A 23,276-nucleotide genomic window follows, 5' to 3' on the forward strand; every position below is an offset into this window, starting at 1 on the left:
AAGGTCTTTAATCGCTGGTTGTACTCGACTACTGCGTATCGGCTGGTCTGTTCCTGCAACCGATTACCGTGTGTATTTTGCGTATTTCTTGGTCTGGCATAGGTTCCTGCTAGCTTTCGTATTAGACTTTTCTCGTATCCATGTGCTATCGCGATGCGCTCTATCCTCCGTAGCTCCCTCTTAGTATCTCTCATCTTGGAAGGGTGTGTATATGCCCTTCTAACCAAAGCCCGGAAGGCTGCAATTTTATACGTGTATGGGTCGGCTGATTTTGCTGGAATAAACCATGGGATGTAGCCGGTTTATAGTATATACCAGTTTCAATTTCTCTTCCATTTAGTTTGACATCTATATCCAAGAAGTGGACATTGTTGCTAGAGGTTTGGTCAATTTTTAGGGTTAACCCGTACGGATTGTTGTTCATGTGATTTACAAAATCGATGATGTTCGTGTTCTTTTTCCATACTATGAATACATCGTCCACATATCTTTTATATAAAACTATGTTAGCGCTATATTGCGGAATGATGGTTTCTTCTAGTTTACGTAGAACTAATTCACACAGATCGCCTGACAGCGGGCTGCCCATGGGTACCCCACGTTTCTGTATATAGGCTCTGTTGTTGAACTGGAATATGGAATTATAACACATGAGATGGGCTAGCTCGAGGGCTTGCTTACGATGTGTTGATGTTCTGCATTTGGCCAACAGGAGATCTCTCAGAGCGCAGAAACATGGTTCCAACTTTATCGATGGGTATAACGAGACAAAATCTAACACAGTGAAGAGTGCACCATCTGTAAGCTGCGTTTGCCTTAATATGTCTATTAGTTTTGTGGGGTCCTTGACAATTAGATTGTAGTCCATTAGATGGTTCGTCGCCATTTTGTGGACCGCTCTCTCAAGGAGTTTCGTTGGAGACCTGGCCTTGTCTAGAATGGGTCTGAGGACTGTGTGAGCGCATCGCGATAGCACATGGATACGAGAAAAGTCTAATATGAAAGCTAGCAGGAACCTATGCCAGACCAAGAAATACGCAAAATACACACGGTAATCGGTTGCAGGAACAGACCAGCCGATACGCAGTAGTCGAGTACAACCAGCGATTAAAGACCTTATACAAAGAAATCGCAACCAAAACGGGTACCAAGGTGGCATACAAAAGGTCACAAGATGTTTACAAATTGTTGCGCAACGCCAAAGACAAACTGAACCCTCTTAGAGCACCGGGGGTATACAGTATCCCAGTAAGAGATGACAGAGTTGGGCAAGAACTGGTATACATCGGCTCCACGAAAAGATCAATCCAACAAAGGGTCAAAGAACATAGGTATGATATAAGCCATCAACGGTGTACCACCGCCTTGTCAACCTACGCCACAGATCCAGAAATACACGCTGACCTGAATAACGCCAGATTGATAAACTCAGCATTGCAAACGGATGACATCAGGGCCCTAGAGGCCCTAGAAATATACAGGGCCGGACGCACTGGAAAATGCATAAACACCAAAGACGGCAACACTCTGTCGCACGCGTGGCGTTACGTGTGTGGACGAATACGAAAAAGGCAACGCGTCATAGCGCAAGCATATAGTCAAATTATATTCGAATATTTTGAAAGTTCCTCGAGAAATTAATTCAAAAAAATTGGAATCCTGCTCTAATTTATTCTTTTGTTCGAATAACCTGAGGCAGTCCTCGGAGAGGACGAAAACGTTTGTTTGGACGATCAAGAAATACTGGATATTAAGGTTAAAAGAAATAAGACTTAAATAAAGTATAGGAAATGAATAGAAAGATTTAGGTTTGATATATAATATGGAAAGGACAGTGTGTGATACTTTAAAATGTATGAACAAAACTGAATTAATTAATGTATTATCTATCTTTTTTTGATCTTTAGAGCTTATGAACTTGTGTTCACAGATGGAGAAGAATAGAGAAACATTTTACATTAATTCAGGTTAGCATGTACATGCATACACAGACAATACTACATCTTAACAGTTTTTTAAATAATATATACAAAATTTAAGTCAAATTACATATCACGATTTTAAACATTGCAAAATATTTGATGTTTAAATTGTAATTTTGTAATATTGTAAGAATAACAATACAGTAGAGCATTGATTATCCAAATACCGATCGACCAAAACATCGGTTAACCGAAAGCATTCCAGTTGGCAAATTCAAATTTTTGCTAGTGCCGTGGCACTGCAATATTTGGCTATGTCTTGGGCTACTCCAATATTATTTTTGTTGGTGTGCGTGTTTTAGCTGGCAATACTGGCGTGACCACGAGAAAGTACTTAAGGACGCACTAGTATTTGAACGAGGCTTTTTTCTTGTCGTGAGCTTTGCTTGTTTCGTGTAGTGTTTTTCCGAAGACTGTGTCGGGACGTGTCGTGCCGAATCGGAACATTTTTGATACTAGATTAACTTCCGAAATATAATTTTTTTTTGTTTTTATATTTTTCGATATATTTACTTTGTTTTTGCAAAATAAAGAAATAATTTTTAAGCATACAATAGCCATGATTATTATTTTTTTGAAATTTTTGTTAGGCTTAACATTGATGAAAATTTAACGCGAAGCGACATGCAACAGAGAAAAATTTCAACACGGATAGGTTAATATATTTTTTCACACACGATCGGTTATCCAAAAAATCAGTTATCCGAACAACCCCGGTCCTTAATTGCTTCAGATAATCGATGCTCTACTGTAATATATATTTTATAAGATAAGGAAAAAAATTATTTAATAGTGCAATTTTAATTATAGGTTCACTGTCCTAAATCAGACATTGAAGATGCCGAGTTAGAAGAAAATTCAATGTTTCCTATGGTAATTTATAATTAATTATGTTATGTTTAATTCATACATTTTAAATTACATTTTTATTGAAGCCGTACGTTTTTTAAAGGAAGTCGATCGAGAAGAATCGGAAGAAAATGTCAGAATGAGACATCCGTTAGCAAATACATTGGATATCCTTATGGAAAGGCTATTTACTTTTATTGACAATGTCTGTAAGAGAAAAGGTAAATATTAAAGTATTTAAGTTTTATGTTATTTTTGCTCAGATGTCGATTAAGAAAATTAATTTAATTCTTTCTGTAAGATTTAAATTTTCAAATTAGGAAAAATTTTATTTTTGCTATTTTCTGTTAGAAAAGTTCTGATATATTTTGATACTATAAATGCAATAAAAACAATAAACTAAGAACACTTTTTCCCATACCTATCATGGGTTTGGCTAGGCTCATAATAAGAGTGACAGAAAGGCAAAGAATAGGACACAGTATGTCCAGATCCCTGTCATCAAATGAATAAATTTCTGAGCCAATCAGAACTTGAATCTGGATCCCCAAAGTGGGAGACTAGTGTTTCTATTCTCTTGAAACATAAAAATATTGATGTCTGTTTTCTAAATGTGTCGACATTTCTTTACATATATTGTCTATTGAGAAATCTTAAGTTGATTCTTATAAATGTATTAAAGTTTTTAAATGATACTTTTTAAATCAATTCTAAATTAAACTGTGTAGTTCAGTTAGGTGATTATGTTGATAAATTCTATAAAAATTACATATTTTTATACCAAAAATTGTGAAAATCTGTTTAAATGTAATAATTTCAGTTCTTTTACCAATGTTTTTTTTCGATAATTTTTATCGATACCATTTTATTTATAAATTTGTATCTGAAATGTAATGTTTATGAGAACATGTGTCCAAGTTCCATACAATATGGTTTTCTTGTAAATGGTTTGATAAAATTCCTTCAAGCCTCGTTTCCTTCGGGGCTGTATTTGGTCTAGCCATCAATTATTGAAACAAAATAATTTTTGATTAAAGATAGACTGATGTCTTGACTAAATTTAATAATTACATTAATTCTAAACTTAAATATAATAATTTAGAATGTTCTGAAAGAAAGTATACACCTAGAGTTAGACTCAAATCCAGAATTTCATCTTCATTCACCTTTTAATCATCGAAACAAAATAATTTGAATTAATGTCTAGCCTAATTATAGCTTGAAGGAAATTCGGCTAGTAGCTATTTTGCTGTTGTTTATAGGTTTTATAATTTTTATATGCAGTTATATATTAATGAAAAACACTTTGTCAGTATTTTATACTCATATTTGCCTATTACTTTTAGATTCTTGCCTTGACTGGGAAGCAACTAAAAAATTATATAAAGAATTTCTCTTGTTGTTTGAAAGATTGATATTGCCAACTCATGCTTGTGCACATGTACAGTTTGTTATGTTTTACATCTGTAGTTTTAAACAGGTAAGTTCTGCAACTTGTAAGAATTTTTAACTGCATAATTGACCTACAAATGTATTTTTCAAAACTAAGCTTTTTGACCTTTACTTAACTGTAAATCGTTCTGAAAATATAAATTAATCAAATGGATGTTTAAAATGTGAATTTGCTTGCATTTATATTTTTATATATAACTAAATGTAAAGTATAATAGACAAATATGATATGATAAAGCTTAAATTGTTCATAAAATAAAAATTAACAAGGACAGTTTACTCTTATACTAAAAACTTTACTAAATCACATTTTGTATGCCAAATTTGCAATTTCATACATTTTCTGCTAACAAATAAACATATTTTAGAGTATAGTTCATGTATATTCATTTAAAATATATAAAAATTAAGTTGAGTATTTTTATTAAACAGAAACTACAATCAATTAATGTAAACAAAATTGAAGATAACTTGGTCTTAATGTTCATGTTTTTGTGCTGAGTTGTGTATTTTTCTTTGGGTAGAAACTTTTAGAGTATTATAAAATAATATAAAAATACTATTAATAAGTCAGTCTCTGAATATAGAATGAATTTATACTTTAATTAGAAAATGTTAGCAGGCTGTTTCTAAGTTTGCTAGATAATGGGATCAAACCTTATTACAGGCATAGATGCTTTCAATTGCTAGATTTTAATAGGAACTGTTGTCTAGTGGATGTTCCAAAACCACTACTGTGCCATATTTAAAGATATCTTCAGAAAAATGGAGGGGAAAAATATTTAACCAACAAAAATATTTGTTAATATGATTAAGTCATATCAAATTGCTGTAAAAAGTACTAATGAAGTTAGTACTTTTTACAGCAATTTTTAGCAAGAAAAAATCTTTTAGCTGCAAGGGAAATTATGGTTAATCAATACAAATGTTTGTGGTCCTTTTAAAAGACCAACCTCAAGCAACAGGATAAATTGAATACAACTAAAACAATGTGTAAAAGGTGAAGGCGTAGAATGAAATAAAAATTCAAACACTTCGGGTGAATAACATGCTCTATTATAGTGGTATTTGATTTGTTTGTTGCTTGAGGATTTCTTTTACAATGATCAAAAACGTTTGCATCAAATTAAACATAATTTCCCTTGCTGCTAAAAGATTTTCATGGGGTTCATTGGTAATTTGTAATTGTAAATGTGTTTTATTAAAATATTCAAATCACAAAGACTCAATTATAAAAGTCTGTAGTTTTTATTTCATCAGAAATGTTTTTTAAGTCTGTTTTGAAATTAAAGTAACTTAGTTCAAGCAATTAAGTTGTCTGAAGCAGTTTGTAATATCTAAATTAAACAACTTCTTCACAAAATCGTGGGAAGGATAATCAATACACTAGAACCTTTTTTTATCCCAGTAAGAATAAATTTTAGTTAATATTCATGAACTTCATCAAGTTTTGGCCAGTAGAATTTGAAATTGGAACTTGTGGACAACATATTTAAAATTCCAAAATATTTAAACATTAGAAAATAATTTTTAGTGGCATGTGTTTAAATAGCGATAAAAATATCTTTACATCGCCACAAATAAATAATACAATGTAATTAATGGTGTAGAAATGGTAGCAACCTGCCATTGTTGCTCTCGTTTTTTTCATAGCACCACTTCTGTGCATGCAAAACATTAGCAGCATCCTTTGCCTTAATAACAGTTGCTGGTCAGGCCGGCTCTGTATGTTTCTAATGCTTCCAGGTTGTGAAGGTGCTCGACCTGACCTGACACTTTCACCAATTTGGCCTTATGGAGGTCGGCTTGTATTTCGGGGTCCGTGGCATATGCGGCTAGGTCGGTGGTATGCCTTAGGGTTCCTGTATCTTGTTGCTTAGGGAGTGCTTTGTGGATTCGATGTATACTAAATCATGCTGGAATTTGTGGTCTCTGAGAGGAACCATATTGACACCCGGTGCCCGACATCGTTCGGTCCTGTCTTTGTCATTGCGCAATAGCCCGTATACACTCCTAGATTTCCTATAGGCAATCTTTGTGCCTTTATGGGTAGCAATCTCTTTATAGATGGAGCTTAGGTGCTGTTTGTATTGCACTGCTTTGTGTGATTGGTTGATGCTGTGACTATGGGTGTCGTTGGGCTTTACTTGTGTGTTGTGTGTATGGTGCGCATTTAGCAGGTTGGCGTACGTTTGCAATAAGTTATGTATAATGCTTCTACCGTATCCGTGCTTTACTGCTATGTTTTCAATGCACTTCAATTTTGCCACTGTATCCTCCCATCTAGTGTGGTGTGTGTTTGCCCTTCTAGTGAGTGCATGGAATGTGGAGGTCTTGCAAGAAAAAGGGTCAGCAGAGTTTGATGGAATAAATATTGGTACATAGCAAGGTTTGTAATGTACACTGGTTTGTACTCTGCTCGCGTCAAGGCGAATGTTGACATCTAGGAAATGCACGTTTGTGTCACTCTTCTGCTCTAGCTTGACGGTAAGGCCATATGGATTGTTGTTTATGGAACCTATGAAATCATTTATGTTGGGCTCAGCCTTCCAAAGAATGAAGATGTCATCTATGTACCTTTTGTAAACTATGATGTTCGGTAGGAATAGTGGTATGACCTTTAGCTCCAATTGGCAAACCACCAATTCACACAAGTCCCCGAGAAGGGGCTGCCCATAAGTACACCCCGTTTTTGTAAATACATATCGTTATTGAAGAGGAAGAATGAGGTATAGCATAAGAGATGTGTTAGCTCCAACATATGTTTACGATATGTACCCGCCCATTCGCAGCTTAGTAACAGATCCCTAAGTCCAGAAGCATGATTGTATTTTAATGAAGGGGTATAGGGAGACAAAATCTAAGATGGTAATACATGCTACATCTGTTGCTTTAACATGTCGTAAAATATCGATTAGTTCATCAGTTCTTGATATTCCAATCATACCCATTTAAAAAGTGCTCAAATATCAAGTTGTGTACCGCACCATCAAGTAACCTAATAGGAGACCTAGATTTATCTAGAACGGGTCTCAGGGAAGGTAACAGTTTGTGTGTCTTTGCAAACACAAATAGCCTAGGAGTATCTGGTGAGGCAACCACCATCCTATTCAATCTCCATGCCTTGGCCAAGGGAGTACGTGCGAATCGTTTCACTCGAACCTGTAACTTGTATTAACGCAAAGGATGCCGCTAACATTTCGCATGCACGGAGGTAGTGCTACGAAAAAAACGAGAGCAACAACGGCAGGTTGCTACCGTTTCTACACCATTAATTACATCGTATTATTTATTCGTGGCGACGTAAAGATATTTTTATTGCTATTTAAACACATGCCGCTAAAAATTATTTTTTAATGTTTAAATATCTTGGAATTTTAAATAATTTTAAACATGTTGTCCACAAGTTCCAATTTCAAATTCTACTGGCCAAAACTTGATGAAGATTATGAGGATATGATCGAAATGTTAGTTTTAACTACAATTTATTCTTACTGGGATAAAAAAAAGGTTCTAGTGTGTCGAATATCTAAATTGGAAATAAATGTAGAAATGTTTATATAAATTTACAATTAAATCGAATGAACATTTAATCATTAGTACTAATTATCTGTTTTTAAAGCCGTTATACGAAGGTTTTATCGATTATCTATGGAAGAAAGTTCAAAATGTAAATTTACCATCTGTTATTAGACAAGCATGTGCATGCTACATAGGAAGTTTTCTTGCTCGGGCAAGTTACGTATCAATAAAGTAAGTAATGTTTATTTCTCTTAATAAAATTCTAGCTAGTTCTCTATAATCTGATAACTAATTTTCTTTACAGTGGTTTAAGAGATATATTAACTATTATGACAAATTGGATACATAAATATATAGATTCCCAGTGTGAAAATGCACAGTGCATTACAGATGCAGTTATTCATGGTACATTTTATACTGTTTGCCAAACTGTTTTTTATGTTTTTGTCTTTCATCACAAGGAATTAATTGAAACAGAAAATGGTAAGTCTGAATATTTTTATGAAATTACTTTACTGACCTTGTATGGTCTTCAAATCAAGGTATTTTTGCTTTACTTACTTTATATATAATTTAAAAAATATTTAGTACATCAAAAAAAGTGAATATCAATGAATAAATGATTGCCTTTATTAAATCTTGGAAAGTTTCTCTTCTACTCAAATGTACTCAAGATACGAATTTATTTAACTTATTAATACTGGAGTGGAAGTATAGGACCAAATTGTCTTTGTAGTTCCTTCTAAACAATTCTCCACTGCATATCCTTTTGATAACGAGTAATGTTTTCGATCCTTCGGGTCAAACGTAAATATTGTGTTTTAAAACGTTCCTTTAATCGAATGCCTTTGCCTTTTAACCCGGAGACGCGTTCGATTAACAGAACGTTTTTCGAACGCAACGTTTACGTTCGACTCGAAGAAGATCCGTCCGAAGGATCGAAAACTTTAGTCGTCGTCGAGATAATAAGTCGCCGGAGAATTGTTTAGAAGGCACCACAAAGAAGGTTCGGTGCTAAAGAATTTATTTCATTATCGAAATACCAAGACATTAATTTGAATTGTTCTCGTCGTTATTATACTGCACGGATTTGTCTTTCCATTCTTTTACATAATGAGATTTAATGGCAAATACTTTAGAGTTCGTTACAATTTTTGACTTATTGTTTTTAGTGTTTAGGATTAGTTATAAACTATATTTATTAGACAAAAGTTGTATCTTAATATTAAGGAGGAACTTTTATAAAAGAATGTTTAAAAGTATTATAAATGTAAATTATATTGTTACATAATTGAAATTTTGTATATTAGGATTTTGAAATTGAATTTTAAGTTTTATTTTTATGGAGAGAAGAATCATCAATTGTATTAAGTAGAAAGTTAAAAGAAACAATACAAATGCCACAAAATAGATAACTTTTGGAAGCTCTATTCCCGTTTTATTTTACACATATAGTAACTTCTTTAAGGTTCTCGCGGTCGTTAAAAATCCTTTAAAGTTCTTAAAAAGTGCTTAACGTTTTTGCGGCGCTTAAAAGTGCGTATTTTTCTCAAATTTGAGCCGACGCGTTAATCGAATTGTACGGCCAAAAGTGACTATTATTAATGCAGGACACATCACGTGGTATACCGGCGATTAATGTCCATTTTTTTTAATCAAGAATGCACTTTCAACAAGTAAAAATGGATTTAAAAAGTACATTTTAGAATATAAATGTCTTAAAGCACATCTTTGAGGAAATCCCAGATATAAACAATAGTCTTGTTGAATTTTTTGCATTTACTTTTTATGAAGTTATTGTAGATTTTCATTCGTTTATTTAACATTTAAATTTATTTGTATGGATTATATTTTTAATTGTATTAATAATTTCAAATAAATCACTTGTTTTATCTATCATTATTTATTTTGAAAGACACGGTAACCGAATATAATTTGTGTTATATTGTTTAATAAATTATAAAACTGCATTGATGAGTTACGTTCAAAATGATCTAAAGATACATTATTTATTCAAAATGTAAAAGTAATTTAGCATATTGCCAAATTTTATTGGATAAGAAATTTTATTAAACTAAAAAATATTTTAGGATTCACAAAATAATGTTGTTATAAATAACTAATATTTATATTTAAATATCATTTTCACAATTTTAGGGTTGAAATACGTACGGAAACTGAATTTCGAACGTATAGTTAATTGTCGTTTAAATCCTTTAAAGACGTGTTTATCGTCCGTGGTTGCAAACTTTGCAAATATTACTAAAACTTACCAAATAGTGTACTGTTACACGATCGTCGAGAGAAATAACCGCCGTATTATTCCCGTCGTCGCGCACGCTTCGGGAATCTCGCAGTCGATAAATGTGACCAGATTGGATATATATTTTCCTTTTGATCCTTACGTATTGAAAATGTAAGTTATTAAACAGGTATTTTTCAAAATATTATAATAGACTCTCGTTACAAAATGCGCGTATCTGCAAATAACAAACAGAGTATGAGATTTTATGCACAAGAATAAAATGTTTTGTTGCCATTGGATGCAGCTAACTGTAAGCCGACATTAAGCATTTCCTAAAAACTTGGTAATGTTTTTAAAAAATTAAATAGACAAAGATTAATTGGGAGTTCAATTACCCAAATTCTCATTAATTTAGAATGAAATAAGAGTGAGTCTATTATAAAACTTTTAAATTTGTTTTATTTTTCTTTAAATTTTGTTATTAAAAATAATATATATATATATGTATTTTTTTTTTTCACTTAGTTCTGGTGAAAGAATTCAGAACTTGTATAGAATATATAAGCAACCATCGGAGGAAGAGAATGAAATGAAGGTAAGTGAAATGCCAACATAAGCTAAATAGCAACGGCTTTGTTGGCTATAATTCTCGAATGAATTAAAGTTGTTCACTTTAATCCGGAGATATGTTGTTTTTTCGTATGAAATTTTAATTATTGGAAGGGAAATTTGAAATTATACCGAAGAAAATCTGACGCCGTGTGGCTTAATTAATTAAGTTTAGATATACTTTAACTATTCGTGCATTTAAGATTATAAAACTTATTGCATTATTATATTAGATAGTTCAATAATCTGAGACTAGGAATAACCCTTCATTAAATGTAACTACATATACATATTTTAATAAATAAGCACAGAATAATTACTCGATTATTTTTAATTTTAAGGACGAAGAATTCGTTCCGGAAAGTAGTCCGTCGTCGGCGACGATGTCGGACGGTTTAAGTTTCGGAACGGCGACGTATCTCGGTTCTGCGATATTAAAAGATAGGTGATACATAAAAGGTATGTACTGTACGATCAAAGTCTAAGTATACATATTTGATATTATTTTAATACGAAAGAAAACTTTTCGGTTTAATAATTCTTCGTCTGTAGAGATATCAATATGTAAAAAAAACCAATGTCCTCTCTTTCTCTTCACTAGAATTCATTATTTTACTAAAAAAAAACACTTAATAAATGAGCTTCAAAATGGAGAACTTTTGAAATTCAGCGTAAGTTTTATGAAAGAAGTAATTAGATAAAACTGTTTAGATGGTTTGTGGAATTCTAAAAGAGCTTTAGAATTGTTCTCGTGCATTTTAAAATCATTTATTTGGACGGTATTAAATTTAGAGAAACATCCGCGCTTCTTCAAAAGTGCTTCCAGAGCGATACGGTCGCGCCGGTAACGTCGTTCCGTGTTTTTGCATACTAGCAATAATAATTGGCAAATACTTACGCGGTCGTCATCCACAATCGACCGTATTCAAACTTAATAATTTCAGAATTCACAAGTAAATCGTAACTTTTATTAGAATTATAAATTTTAAATATTCTAGTATCACTATTTAGATAGCTCGTGTTGCATTGTGCGCTTAAATTTTGAAGATGATTTTCTAAAAATAGACATTTTCTTTTAACCCTTTAGATACTTACGATCGTAACTAATAATAAATATAATAATTAACTGCTACTCGAGTCGAAACCTTGGAATACGACACTATGATTTGTAACGTTGCGTACGGTCAAAATTAAAATAAATAATCCGGTTACTACGATGCGAGAGGACAACAAAATGCGCGGTTTCCTAATTTTTGGTTCGAACGTAAACGACTCGGAACGGAAATGCCGAATTAGGCACACGTTCGGTTAATTTTTCGATACAATTACCTAGTCTGGCAAGACACTTCTCGTAGCGGAAGATCGAGGACTTTACACTTTTAGTGTTAGAAACGTATGTCTCGCAGATATAACCAGTGTTTAACTTCCTAGGAAATTAGTCTAGAAATGTAGGTTTAAAAGTGTCTTTTCATTATGCATTACAGACAGAAATCTAATGGGATCAAATTAGGTCTAAGGGTGGGATAGGGAAGAGATTTGCGATGTCGTCGTCAATGTGCCCGGCATCGTTGCGCAGTTGTAACTTTCGGTGTTCCACGCGCACCTTTATTCCAAACCGAAGACGCACTTTCAAAATTATCCTTCGTCCGACGACGACAGTCAAATCGACTATATTTTTGGGACCGGTCTTTCGATCGCAAAAGGGTGTTTTTTTTTTAAATCTACTACAATAAGTGTCTCGACAAACAATTTCGAATAATAAACCGAATATGTGCCCGTATCTGTCTAGCATTCTCTCATTGTGGCTTCTTTCGCATCGCTTATTTCTTTATTTTTAATCTTACTTTTTAAGTTTTTTTTCAAATATTGTTTTTGAATCTATCGAGTCAAGGAATTTTAGCTGCATTTTACCATTTTATTCGGCGTTCATTTAGATTTTATTATCTGTAAGAAATGTTTTAGAACTTTGCTTACTTATCTCTTTCTCTGTTTCTTTTAACCCTGTTTTAAAAAATACAGTTTAAACATTGTCTTAACAAAGTTTGATTTAGCATCCAAAACGAACGAATTACGATCGTATACATTTAAATTAACACATTCTCGATGTCCGGTACGTGGCAAACGAGTCGAGTCGAAAGAAACAAATGCGCGGACGCCACGTTTCTTTCTTTCGTATCGGCCGTCGCGTTCCGCCACAATAAACTTACCGCCGCAATAAAATTCGTCGTTAACTCGGCTGCATTTTTTACGTTAGGAATTTATCTCGAATATAAGGCAATAAATAAAGCGCCTCTACCGTCGCGTGCCGTATTTGGAGCGTAAGCACTTTTGGCGATACAAATTAAGAATAAAACATGGCGTCCACACGGCACGCGATAAAAAGGACCTATTTAACGAATTCGTCATAAATATCTGCTCAAAAACCAATTTTAAATGCGCAGCATCTGACAAATAATGTGTATATTGTAGGCGAACTCGGAAAACCCAAAAAAACTCTTGGCGTAGCGAACGCGTCAATATTTATACCATAAAGCGTCGTATATTCGAATCCGCATTTACTGTAAGGTCGAAAATTAATCACAATGTAGTTAAGAAAATAACAAAGCCACGTTTAATATCGATATCTTTATAATCCGGTGCTTTTAATTACGTAGACTTTTTCCGCGTCAAAAATTAACCGTTATCGACGAACAATAACACGAAATTATATCGGCCACGTAAACACCGGTATACGACGATGGTAATTGGCAACGAGTGTTTTAGTACTCTAAATACAAACTCGATCCAGATATCGGCATTAAGTCCGGCGTGGCCAGGGATTCGCAATCGAATAATCAAATTCTTGTCATTTATTTCGCAAACGCTGCAAATTCGAACAATATTTTTTTATCTCTGGTCCGCATTAGCCGGTTCCGCCACAAGTATAACGGAGGCTCGCCAAATACTTGGCGATTCGATATTGCCCCGGGCTAATTAATGGCCCGATCGGCGTCTTATAATATCTCTAAACTGGCCGAGTTTCGTCCGTAATTACATCTGCCAGATACAATCGTTAAATTTCCAAAAACGACTTTACCGACGGCGTCGTTCCGTGCGGTGAAAACGTAACAAATGTTTTTTGGGTGGTCATTTATTAAAATAATAAAATTTTAACCACTAAATAAAGTAAAAGTATATTATGACAACGAATGTGTTTGTTAATTATCGAATTTTATTTTCCAGGCAATTAAAAGAAAATTATTTATTGAAGACATTCAAAATTTGTATTTTGTTAAATTGACAAATTTATAACATCGAAAATAAAAGTTTTTCTCGTCCGTTCTCTCTTATCGCCCATCGTTTAGTTAAGATTCACTTTTAATTAGCCGGTTATTCGATGGTTTAAAACTCGAATACAAAAGTGCAAAATTATAATCGAAATTATTTTTGTCTTACGCGGGCTCCGAACGGATTCGTTACTACAAACATAATTTTATCTTACTATCGCGCTCGTTTAATTAAAAAACTAGTAGAAAAGATTAAACGCGCGCCAATGTCCATCTTTTAAATTTTATTATACGTTTAACGGTCGAAGTTCGTAATTTGTCCGCTAACGATCTTACCGACTCGTTCGTACTTCCGCAAAGCTTCGCCCGTTAGTTTTATGAGAATCGAACCGAAACATTTCCTAAATTACGAACTCTCGACATTATAAAGTCTTATCGTAAGTAGTACAATACGTACTGTACGTCGCGAGTCTATTTGCTTTTCTGTCGTTTCGTAGCCATCGAAATTACGTTCGATAAATTTTAAAGAATATATAAATCGCGCCTTAACCCATCCACTATTTGTTTGTAGGATCTTAGTTCGTAGCGTTAACTTGGCGATAATTCTTACCGTTCTGTCGGATGTAACGCATAGAAAACTCGTTTATATATATATTCCCTCCCGTCGAGAAGGAAGCGATAGAAAATTGCTAATTGGATTGGTGTTTTGGAAAAATACTCGTTGGAATTACCGGAAGAAATGTAATAAAACAATAAATTAGCCGGAGAAATATCTCGTATTTTTATCGAACCGGTTTTAAAAATCCTACGACGCGTTTCTTAACTATCCCGGCAACCTTTAAAATTTTGGTAGCGCCATCCGCTACAAAAATTTCCTAAAAATATAAAATGGGAAAGAGCTTAAACGTAAGTTAATTTCCAGGGTAGGGATAAAGTTGTAAATGCCGATAACGAGTAACGCGGTCGTTAAGTCCGACTCTACCGGAGTAGAGCCCTCTATAAACGGAGTATGGTCGACTGGGGGGTCGAAATATGATTGGCTACTGCCGATCGCGTGGTTTGTGGACGCCGTTACGAGGCCGGCTTCCCACCCGCTTACGACGAGGGAGTGTCAATCGGCTATTTATTACGATAAATAACAAGATTGGAAACTTTATATACCGGGTAGTTCCAATCTAAAATAGATTCTAAACGTCGAGTTAGTTCTTACTTTGCTATACCGACGTTAGAAATCATTATTTTAACCTTTAGATCTATCGATGCGTCTATATCGCTCTTAAAGCTACCGCATAAAAATAGATCGTGCCGGGTCGATCGGCCATTAATTGCTCAAAATAGAGCTCCTGAATTCAAACTGCATCGATTTCCGAGTGATAAAGCTAGGAAAGAAAAGCATTGGCGATTAAAGTAAACCGGAAAATAAGAAATTATACATTCCTGGAAAACGTGCATTACTTTGTCAGAATTTTTATGAGAAAGGACTTCCGCTTTGCCTACCTATTTAATTGTACATCGCGCATTAATAAACTAAAGCTAAAGAGTATTAAGTCTGTTAATACATTCTAACCTTTAAGGTGTGTTTCAAATTTATACGGACGCGAAAAAATTAAAGTGAAACGCAAATTTGCTGCATTAAGTGACAAATGTTTTATTAAAAATAATATGGATTTACGTGTTTCTACACTGCAAAAGAAGAATTTTAATCAAACATTAACATTTTGTCACTGAAAATAATGTTTATGAAACTCTTATACGAGAAAACGGTTACGTATTTATCCGGACAGGTTTCAAATTGCAAAGTTTTCTTACGATTTAATGGCCGATGTAACCGCCATTTAACTTAATTACATTAAATACTCGATTAGGCATTGTTTCAATTAGATTCTGAAGGAATTCGATCTTAAGTTTATCCCAAGCATCTGAAACTGCTGCCTTCAAATCACGAATTGTGGAAAACTGCTTTCCATTGGCATAAACTGTACGAACCATCATCCCCCAAAGATTTTCCATCGGATTCTGGTCGGGGCTTCTAGCGGGCCGTGTCATCGGATTAATATTTTTACGTTTAAACCACATTTTTGTTGATTTAGAGGCATGCACGGGGGCATTGTCTCGTTGAAAGATCCAATTTGGTCCAGCTTCCAATAAATGATCTTCAAGCATGCCTTGATACTTCTTTGAATTCGTTCTTTGAGTTATAAATGCTAAATCTGTGGTTCCGTTGAATCCAAACGCACCCCGCCCATTTGGCGTTTTGAAAAAATTTGTTTTTCGGTTCTTAAATCGTGCCAATAATACTTCCAACCGTCTGGACCATCTAAGTTGAATTTTTTTTCATCACTGAACAAAAGGAGAGAGGGCGCTTCACTGTAAAGTTCTTGACTGCTTGAATTTAGCTCTGTGTTTGGATTATAAATTTTGCGGAATTTCTGTTATTTATTATAAGTGGTATATGTTTTTGGAATCTGTAGGAAATAAGGATCACAACGGTGCCACTTTGCTTACATTTGGATAAAAATCTCAAAAGTTACGACCTTTCGAAATTTTCGGAATTTGGATTCCGAAACACAATCGATTGATCACCTGATTGCTCGACAGGATCTGATGTGCATCACCCCTGTGAGTACGCTTCTCAAATTTTATTACATTCGGACCAGTAATAAGGAAATTTTATCTACTTTCGGCGGAATTACGTCGTCACTTTGTGGGCTTCCGGCTGCAATTTCGGGAAAATTGTTGTACGGTTTTTGTGAGGACCGTAAAAGTTAAATTCGTACTAAGTTTCATCCCATTCGGTTTAGCCAAATTTGAATTATGGCGATTCTATTAAATTTTTCTGCACCTCAAGTTGATGTTCCATGGCGTTGCCATGGAAAAGGTTATTCTAGAATTTAAAATTCTATTTCAAATTATTCTATTTAATATTTATATTTTAAAATTATTCTATCTTAGAATTATTCTATTCAAAATTCTAGATTACAAGCTTATTTATTATTACATTATAGTACTTTTACATCATATATACACTACAACATGACTGAGTCTGGAAATTTGTTAGTCTCAGCTACCCGTTCCGCGGCTCTTGAAGTAATCTCAGAGCTCAAAGGATATATTACAAAAAATTCAACTGCTAAGTTTTCGACATCTAAACATACAGATTACATTCTGGACTGTATCAACCGTGTTATCAATATATATGAACAAAGCTCTACACTCAAACTGTTACATGAAATCTCAAGTAAAATTGACAAAATGTGCGACAACTCTGTAAAAAATGACAGTATACTAGTTAAGCAGGACGAGGTCCTTGAACGTTTAACTGCTCTTGATGCAAATAAAAATGTCATTACTAATAATACACCTAAACTGTACAGCACGGCTCTCATGTCCGAAAGTTATGTTTCTATTAAACAGAAGAAAGCGCCTACAACGAGTAATGTTCTCTTGATTTACGATGCCAGCGATGACAAAAGCAGCGATAACGTATGTAAACTTGTAAAGGATCGTGTTAATCCTTCAAAGATTAAAATTGGAGTGGATAGAGTTCGTCGAATTGGCAATGGGGGAATCGCTGTAGAACTGGAGAAAAACGAGGACATTGATATTCTTGATACGTATATCAAAGAACATATACCAGAGGTTAACACTAAACTTCCTAAAAAGAAGAGACCTCATCTGATGATTTTTTCCATCCCTAAACATGCTACTAAGGAAGAATTACTTAGCAATTTGTACCATCAAAACGAGTCATTACACTCCTTGTATTCTGAGGAGGTCTTTACTAACGAATTTCGTCTTAAGTTTACCACTTCGAAAAGACAAGGAGATTTTCAAAACTGGGTTGTTGAGGTATCCCCATCAATGCGTAGACTTATATTGCATTTAGGGAAATTAAATATTGGCTGGTCACGCTGCAGGGCTGTAGACTTTTGTCCAGTCCTGCAGTGTTTTAAATGCTGTCGATATGGACACAGCACTAGAGATTGCTTTGAAAACATCATCATCTGTAGTCACTGCGCCGGGAATCATGCATATAAAGACTGTCCCAACTTTGAAGAGTTACCAACATGTATTAACTGTTGGCACAATCGCTTCGAGGACCTTAGGCATAATGCTAGAGATTCAGCATGTAAAGTTTTTCAACGTGTTAAAACAAGTCTGATAAGTCGGACTGATTATGGGACAGAATTATAGACACAGTATAAATGTATTGCAAGTTAATTTACACAGGAGCATTGCCGCCAGCTCTCTTTTAGCCAGTGAAATCCATAAATATGATTTAATCTTGGTTCAAGAACCATACTGTATTCGTGATCAGCCTGCCTCTATTCCTGCCTATTGTTCTATAATTAAAGGTTCTACTGATACTCCGTGGGCTGTGATTATTGCTCCACATAGTAATATTCCTATACTTCATCTGACATCTTTCTGCACTGAATATATGGTGTGCATTGAAATATTTATTGGTGATATTAGATACATTATAATTAATATTTATTGTCCCAAGCCTCAGAATATTAATATCATTCTTTCAGATCTCCAAAACATAGTGGAATCTTACCCATCTTGCAATTTTATTATTGCTGGAGACATTAATTCTCATTCACCAGCTTGGGGTGGAGATATGCTTGACGATAGGGGCAAGGCTTTTGAGGAGTTCCTGGCTCTGAATAACATGCTTCTCATTAATGATCCAGGCCCTCCTCCTACTTTTAATAATGAACGGCATTTTTCTTGGGTCGATGTTACCACATGCTCCAGTTCTTGCTTTACATTTATTACCGATTGGCAAGTATTAGAAAAGCACAACTTTTCTGATCATGCATATATTGTTTTCAAGATCTGTAATAGAGCTTTTTGTCCACCCCTTGCTTGCAGGGCACGGTTTAATCCCTCACGTGCAAAATGGTCTGAAATTTTTGATTATCTTTCATCTAAGATTATTTTTTCGGATTGTGATGTAAGAGAGGAGGCTAGACTTGCTATAGATCAAGTTATTGGGCATATCAACTTAGCATGTAATACTTTTATTCCCAAGACCATTCCCAAGCGTAGACTAGTTCCCTGGTGGAATGAAGAGTTATCTGCACTACGCAGTACTAATACTCATTTACGCCGTAAATACAAACGCTGTCGCAATCCTTCTGTCAGACAAAGGTGTCGTTCTGAATACTTGCAACATCAACGTATTTACAAAGCTCGGATTATAAACATCAAATTGCAATCTTGGAAAGACTACTGCTCTCGTGCCTCGGAGAACCGTTGGGGCTATCAAACAAAAGTGTGTACTGGTAAATTAAAAAAGAGTACTATTCTTACGACAATTTGCGCTGGAAATTATAACACTACAAACTTAGAAGATACCGTAGAAACCTTACTTGACAAGTTTTGTGTGGATGACACTGAAGATGAAGATTCTGTATGGCATAAACGTTTGCGAGATGCTAGGTCACTTCCATTCTCTTCCTCTAAGATTGATCCCTTTTTTACACATAATGAGATAGACTCAGCCTTCAGAGAGTTAAAAACAGGCAAAGCACCTGGTACTGATGGTTTGACTGTCGATATAGCAAAAATGTTATGGAAAATTATTCCGACACGGCTGTTTCAACTTTATAATATGTGCTTGCGCTACGGTGTCTTTCCAGAGCTATGGAAAATGGCACAAATTGTCCCTATACCTAAATCGTCCTCTTCTCAAGATCTGAGGCCTATATCTCTCTTGCCTATCATGGGAAAAGTTTTGGAAAAGTTAATGACTAATCGCCTCACATGGCATCTAGAATCCTCAAGCAAACTCAACAACTTTCAATACGGTTTCAGACATCGGAAATCTACAACTAACGCTATTGAAACGGCGGTACAAAAAATCCAGAGCCTATTAGAAAATAACACCTATGTTCTTGGATTGAGCTTGGATATAAGTAAGGCTTTCGACTCAGCATGGTGGCCTTCGGTCCTTCATCAGCTTAGGACCTTTGATTGCCCAAGTAACATTTACCAACTCTTTAATGATTATCTTGATAATAGAATTGTAACCTTTACTGTTGGTCACCTTTCTTTTCACCGTAATGTCTTGAGAGGATGCCCCCAAGGCTCAGTTTGCGGGCCTTTACTATGGATTGTACTTTTTGATCGATTTCTTTGTCAGGACTTTGGACAAGACGCTCTGATCGCCTATGCGGATGATGCTTTTGTTCTCTTTGGAGGAAAGTCCCGTGCTGACTTGGAAACTAAAGGGAATCTTGCATTGCAAAGAATACACGATTGGGGGATAATGAATAAACTTTGTTTCAATGCCGAAAAAAGCAAGGCTATTGTGTTTAGCAAACCAAGAAAAAGGAATCTTTATGCACGTGTTCCGACTCTTCGGATGGATGGCAGACATATAAAGGTGGTGAAAGAACTTAAATACCTGGGGATAATTCTAGACCATAAGTTGTCCTGGAGTAATCATATTGATTATATCACCAGACATACTGGATACATCATGCATGCTTTTGCCAAGGTGGCTAGGACGACCTGGGGCCTTAGCTACAAGGCTATGGAAACAATTTATGACAGCATTTTTCTACCTGTTCTAACTTACGGATGCGGTACCTGGGGCTCTGCTGTTGAAAAAGTACACCCAAAAAGAAAGTTGATTTCTGCACAACGTAGAGCTCTGCTGTTGATTACCAAGGCATTTAGAACATCTTCCAACGCAAGCTTGCAAGTACTTGCTCGCAAACCGCCAGTCGACAAATACATAAACTATTTACATAAAATCTGGTCGATTAAATGTGGTAATTTTTCTGCTTCAGTGTCAGACCTCTTCGACGGGGAGTCTTGGGAGGGAAACATTCCATATAAATATGCCATAAGTCCTTATACTAACTTTAGATTTAATGAGGTTTCTTCTACTGACTGTGTCATCACTATTTATACCGATGGTTCGAAGTGTGGCAGTCATGTTGGGGCAAGTTTTGTAATGTACCGCAATGAGACTGAAATCTTTTGCAACTTATTTAGACTCGGTTCACTCTGTAATATTTTTCAAGCGGAACTTTATGCAATTTTGCAAGCAATTAAGTGGTGTGAAAGGGTAGCCAATAATACTAGAATTGCGATTATTACTGATTCACTCTCATCTCTCTCTGCGATTAGGAGAAAGTCTGCTCATCCTTTAGTATTCAATATACAACAACTATTAGTGGATACAGATAACGAATATTACTTTCAATGGACTCATTCTCACTGTAACAACTGGGGCAATGATCGGGCAGATGAACTTGCCAAGATGGCTGCCGAGGATCAGAATATAATTATCAGTTATAACAAGGTCTCCACAAAAGTGCCGAAAGCCGTTCTATGGAATCAAATGATCGAGGATTGGCAAATAGATTGGAATTTAAATACATCAATAACTAAACAATTCTTTCCTGACATCAAAAAATTTTTGCACAACACCTGGATCGCTGTTACTCACCACTCTGTACAATTTTATACCGGACATGGTCGTTTCAATTCTTATCTTACTCGTTTCACATCACACACTAATAACCTCTGTCCCGTTTGTAACGTTATTGATGGTAGTTTACTTATATTTTTGAGTGTCCTATGACTGAATGTGAAAGACACTATTTACGTGCTCTTCTAATCTACAAAAACCGTTCTTGGCCCTGTGAAATACAAGACCTAACTATGGATAAGGACACTCATGATTTACTTTACAAACTATTTGAAAAATATTTTATAGTCACACCTATCTCCTGAGTCTTACTCATTGGAAAGTTGGAAAGTCTTCTTATTTATCCGCAAATCATCCGATTTAGAAATTGTTCTCACTTATTGATGTATCTAACTAATTTATGTAAACCTACATTGTCGGGCTTTATTGTATTGTACGCTAAATATTCTATTCCTACAGATTTTATTGCAGCTTCTTTAAACTGCTATATATTTTATTATTGTAATTGTTAATACCTCTCGTCTATTAATAGCATCGTTACCCCTCTTATTACTGTAAGAAAATCTGTTACGTGATCTAACATTCTATTTTGTACATATTGTATATCCTTGTTCCTTGTATGTAACCCTGATAATGCTTTGCGAAATCAGGGCATATAACTCTGTTATGTTAATTAAATCTAATGAATAATAATAATAATCACCGAACAAAACTTCAATTCATTCTTCGGACCATGTCACGTGTTTTTGTGCCCAATCGAGTCTGTCACTTTTGTGCTTTAATGAAATTGGTGGCATTACGGCTTTTTTTCTGAATTTTAACATCGGAGATGTATTTAAAACTCTCCACACTATTGTGCCGCTACAAGGAAAGTCTAATTCTTTTCTTATTTTTCTTACCGATGTTTGTTTTGTGGAGCAAACCTCGGTGATTTGTCTACAATCTCGAGGAGTAAGCTTGGGTTTTGGACCCGTCTCGAATTTTGGTACATCCTCGCCACGTCTTTTTGATAAATAATCACCAACAGTCGATTTTGGACGATTTATATATGCCGCAATTTCTCTTATTGACTTGCCTCGTGATTTATAGGCATCGATCTTCCCTTTTTCATAATCAGATAAATTCTTTGTTCTACCCATTTTAGAACGTTGAACAACATAAAGAATTTGTATTACAATTAGATATGTAAGCTAATTTGCATATTTCAATGCTCGAAACTAAACAATATTCTGTTTAAGTCATAAAACGAGTGCCTGTCCGGATAAATACGTAACAGTTTTTTTGTGTAAGAGTTTCATAAACATTATTTTCAGTGACAAAATGTTAATGTTTGATCAAAATTCTTCTTTTGCAGTGTAGAAACACGTAAATCCATATTATTTTTAATAAAACATCTGTCACTTAATGCAGCAAATTTGTGTTTCGCTTTAATTTTTTCGCGTCCGTATAAATTTGAAACACACCTTATAAGTATATTGGTTTAGTGATGCGAATATTTACAATTAACTCTCATCGGTTCATTTTGAGAAAGATCGGCGTGAAAATTACAGGAAGGATGGAAGAAGATTGCCGAAGCTCGATGCCGTCCTACACTTTTTTCTCGCAGACCCGCACCTAAGAGAAGATGCTCCGAATCGAAAACGGGGCGTAGAAACAATCGCGAGCGTATAGATCCGACCTCGGACCACAGTTACGCTACAAATTATCTCCTACGACATCTACGCAGCCCAGTACAGGTAATTTATAATATAAATTTAAAATATTCTTATTAAATATTCTATTTTTTTTATTGCATAATTTGATTCTTTTTGAAGAAAATGCCTAAGTATGTAAAAGCACGAACGAAGACGAAGACGACGAGACATCCGGTGCGGTATTTCGAGACTCCGGTAATCTCGTTA

At 34.8% G+C, this 23,276-nt stretch overlaps 2 protein-coding genes across 3 annotated transcripts in view; one reads left to right on the forward strand and one right to left on the reverse strand.

Annotated features, from left to right (window-relative positions):
- The window catches only part of Tif-IA (RNA polymerase I-specific transcription initiation factor RRN3 homolog Tif-IA), a 52,622-nt gene extending 38,646 nt beyond the window's left edge, over positions 1 to 13,976 (forward strand). For both annotated transcript variants that reach the window (XM_067272349.1, XM_067272350.1), the window contains exons 7-15: positions 2,793 to 2,855; positions 2,935 to 3,052; positions 4,178 to 4,311; positions 7,906 to 8,036; positions 8,110 to 8,288; positions 9,963 to 10,221; positions 10,576 to 10,645; positions 11,001 to 11,118; positions 13,882 to 13,976. In XM_067272349.1, the coding sequence (XP_067128450.1) occupies positions 2,793 to 2,855; positions 2,935 to 3,052; positions 4,178 to 4,311; positions 7,906 to 8,036; positions 8,110 to 8,288; positions 9,963 to 10,221; positions 10,576 to 10,645; positions 11,001 to 11,108 (1,062 nt within the window). In that variant the 3' untranslated portion in view covers positions 11,109 to 11,118; positions 13,882 to 13,976. The remainder of the gene's footprint in view (positions 1 to 2,792; positions 2,856 to 2,934; positions 3,053 to 4,177; positions 4,312 to 7,905; positions 8,037 to 8,109; positions 8,289 to 9,962; positions 10,222 to 10,575; positions 10,646 to 11,000; positions 11,119 to 13,881) is intronic.
- mah (mahogany) overlaps positions 1 to 23,276 on the reverse strand; it is a 353,681-nt gene that overhangs the window by 64,349 nt on the left and 266,056 nt on the right. The gene's annotated exons all lie outside the window — the stretch shown is intronic.

The sequence above is a fragment of the Centruroides vittatus genome, unplaced genomic scaffold (assembly GCF_030686945.1).
Source record: "Centruroides vittatus isolate TY-2023 unplaced genomic scaffold, ASM3068694v2 contig_436, whole genome shotgun sequence".
Taxonomy (NCBI): Eukaryota; Metazoa; Arthropoda; class Arachnida; order Scorpiones; family Buthidae; genus Centruroides; species Centruroides vittatus.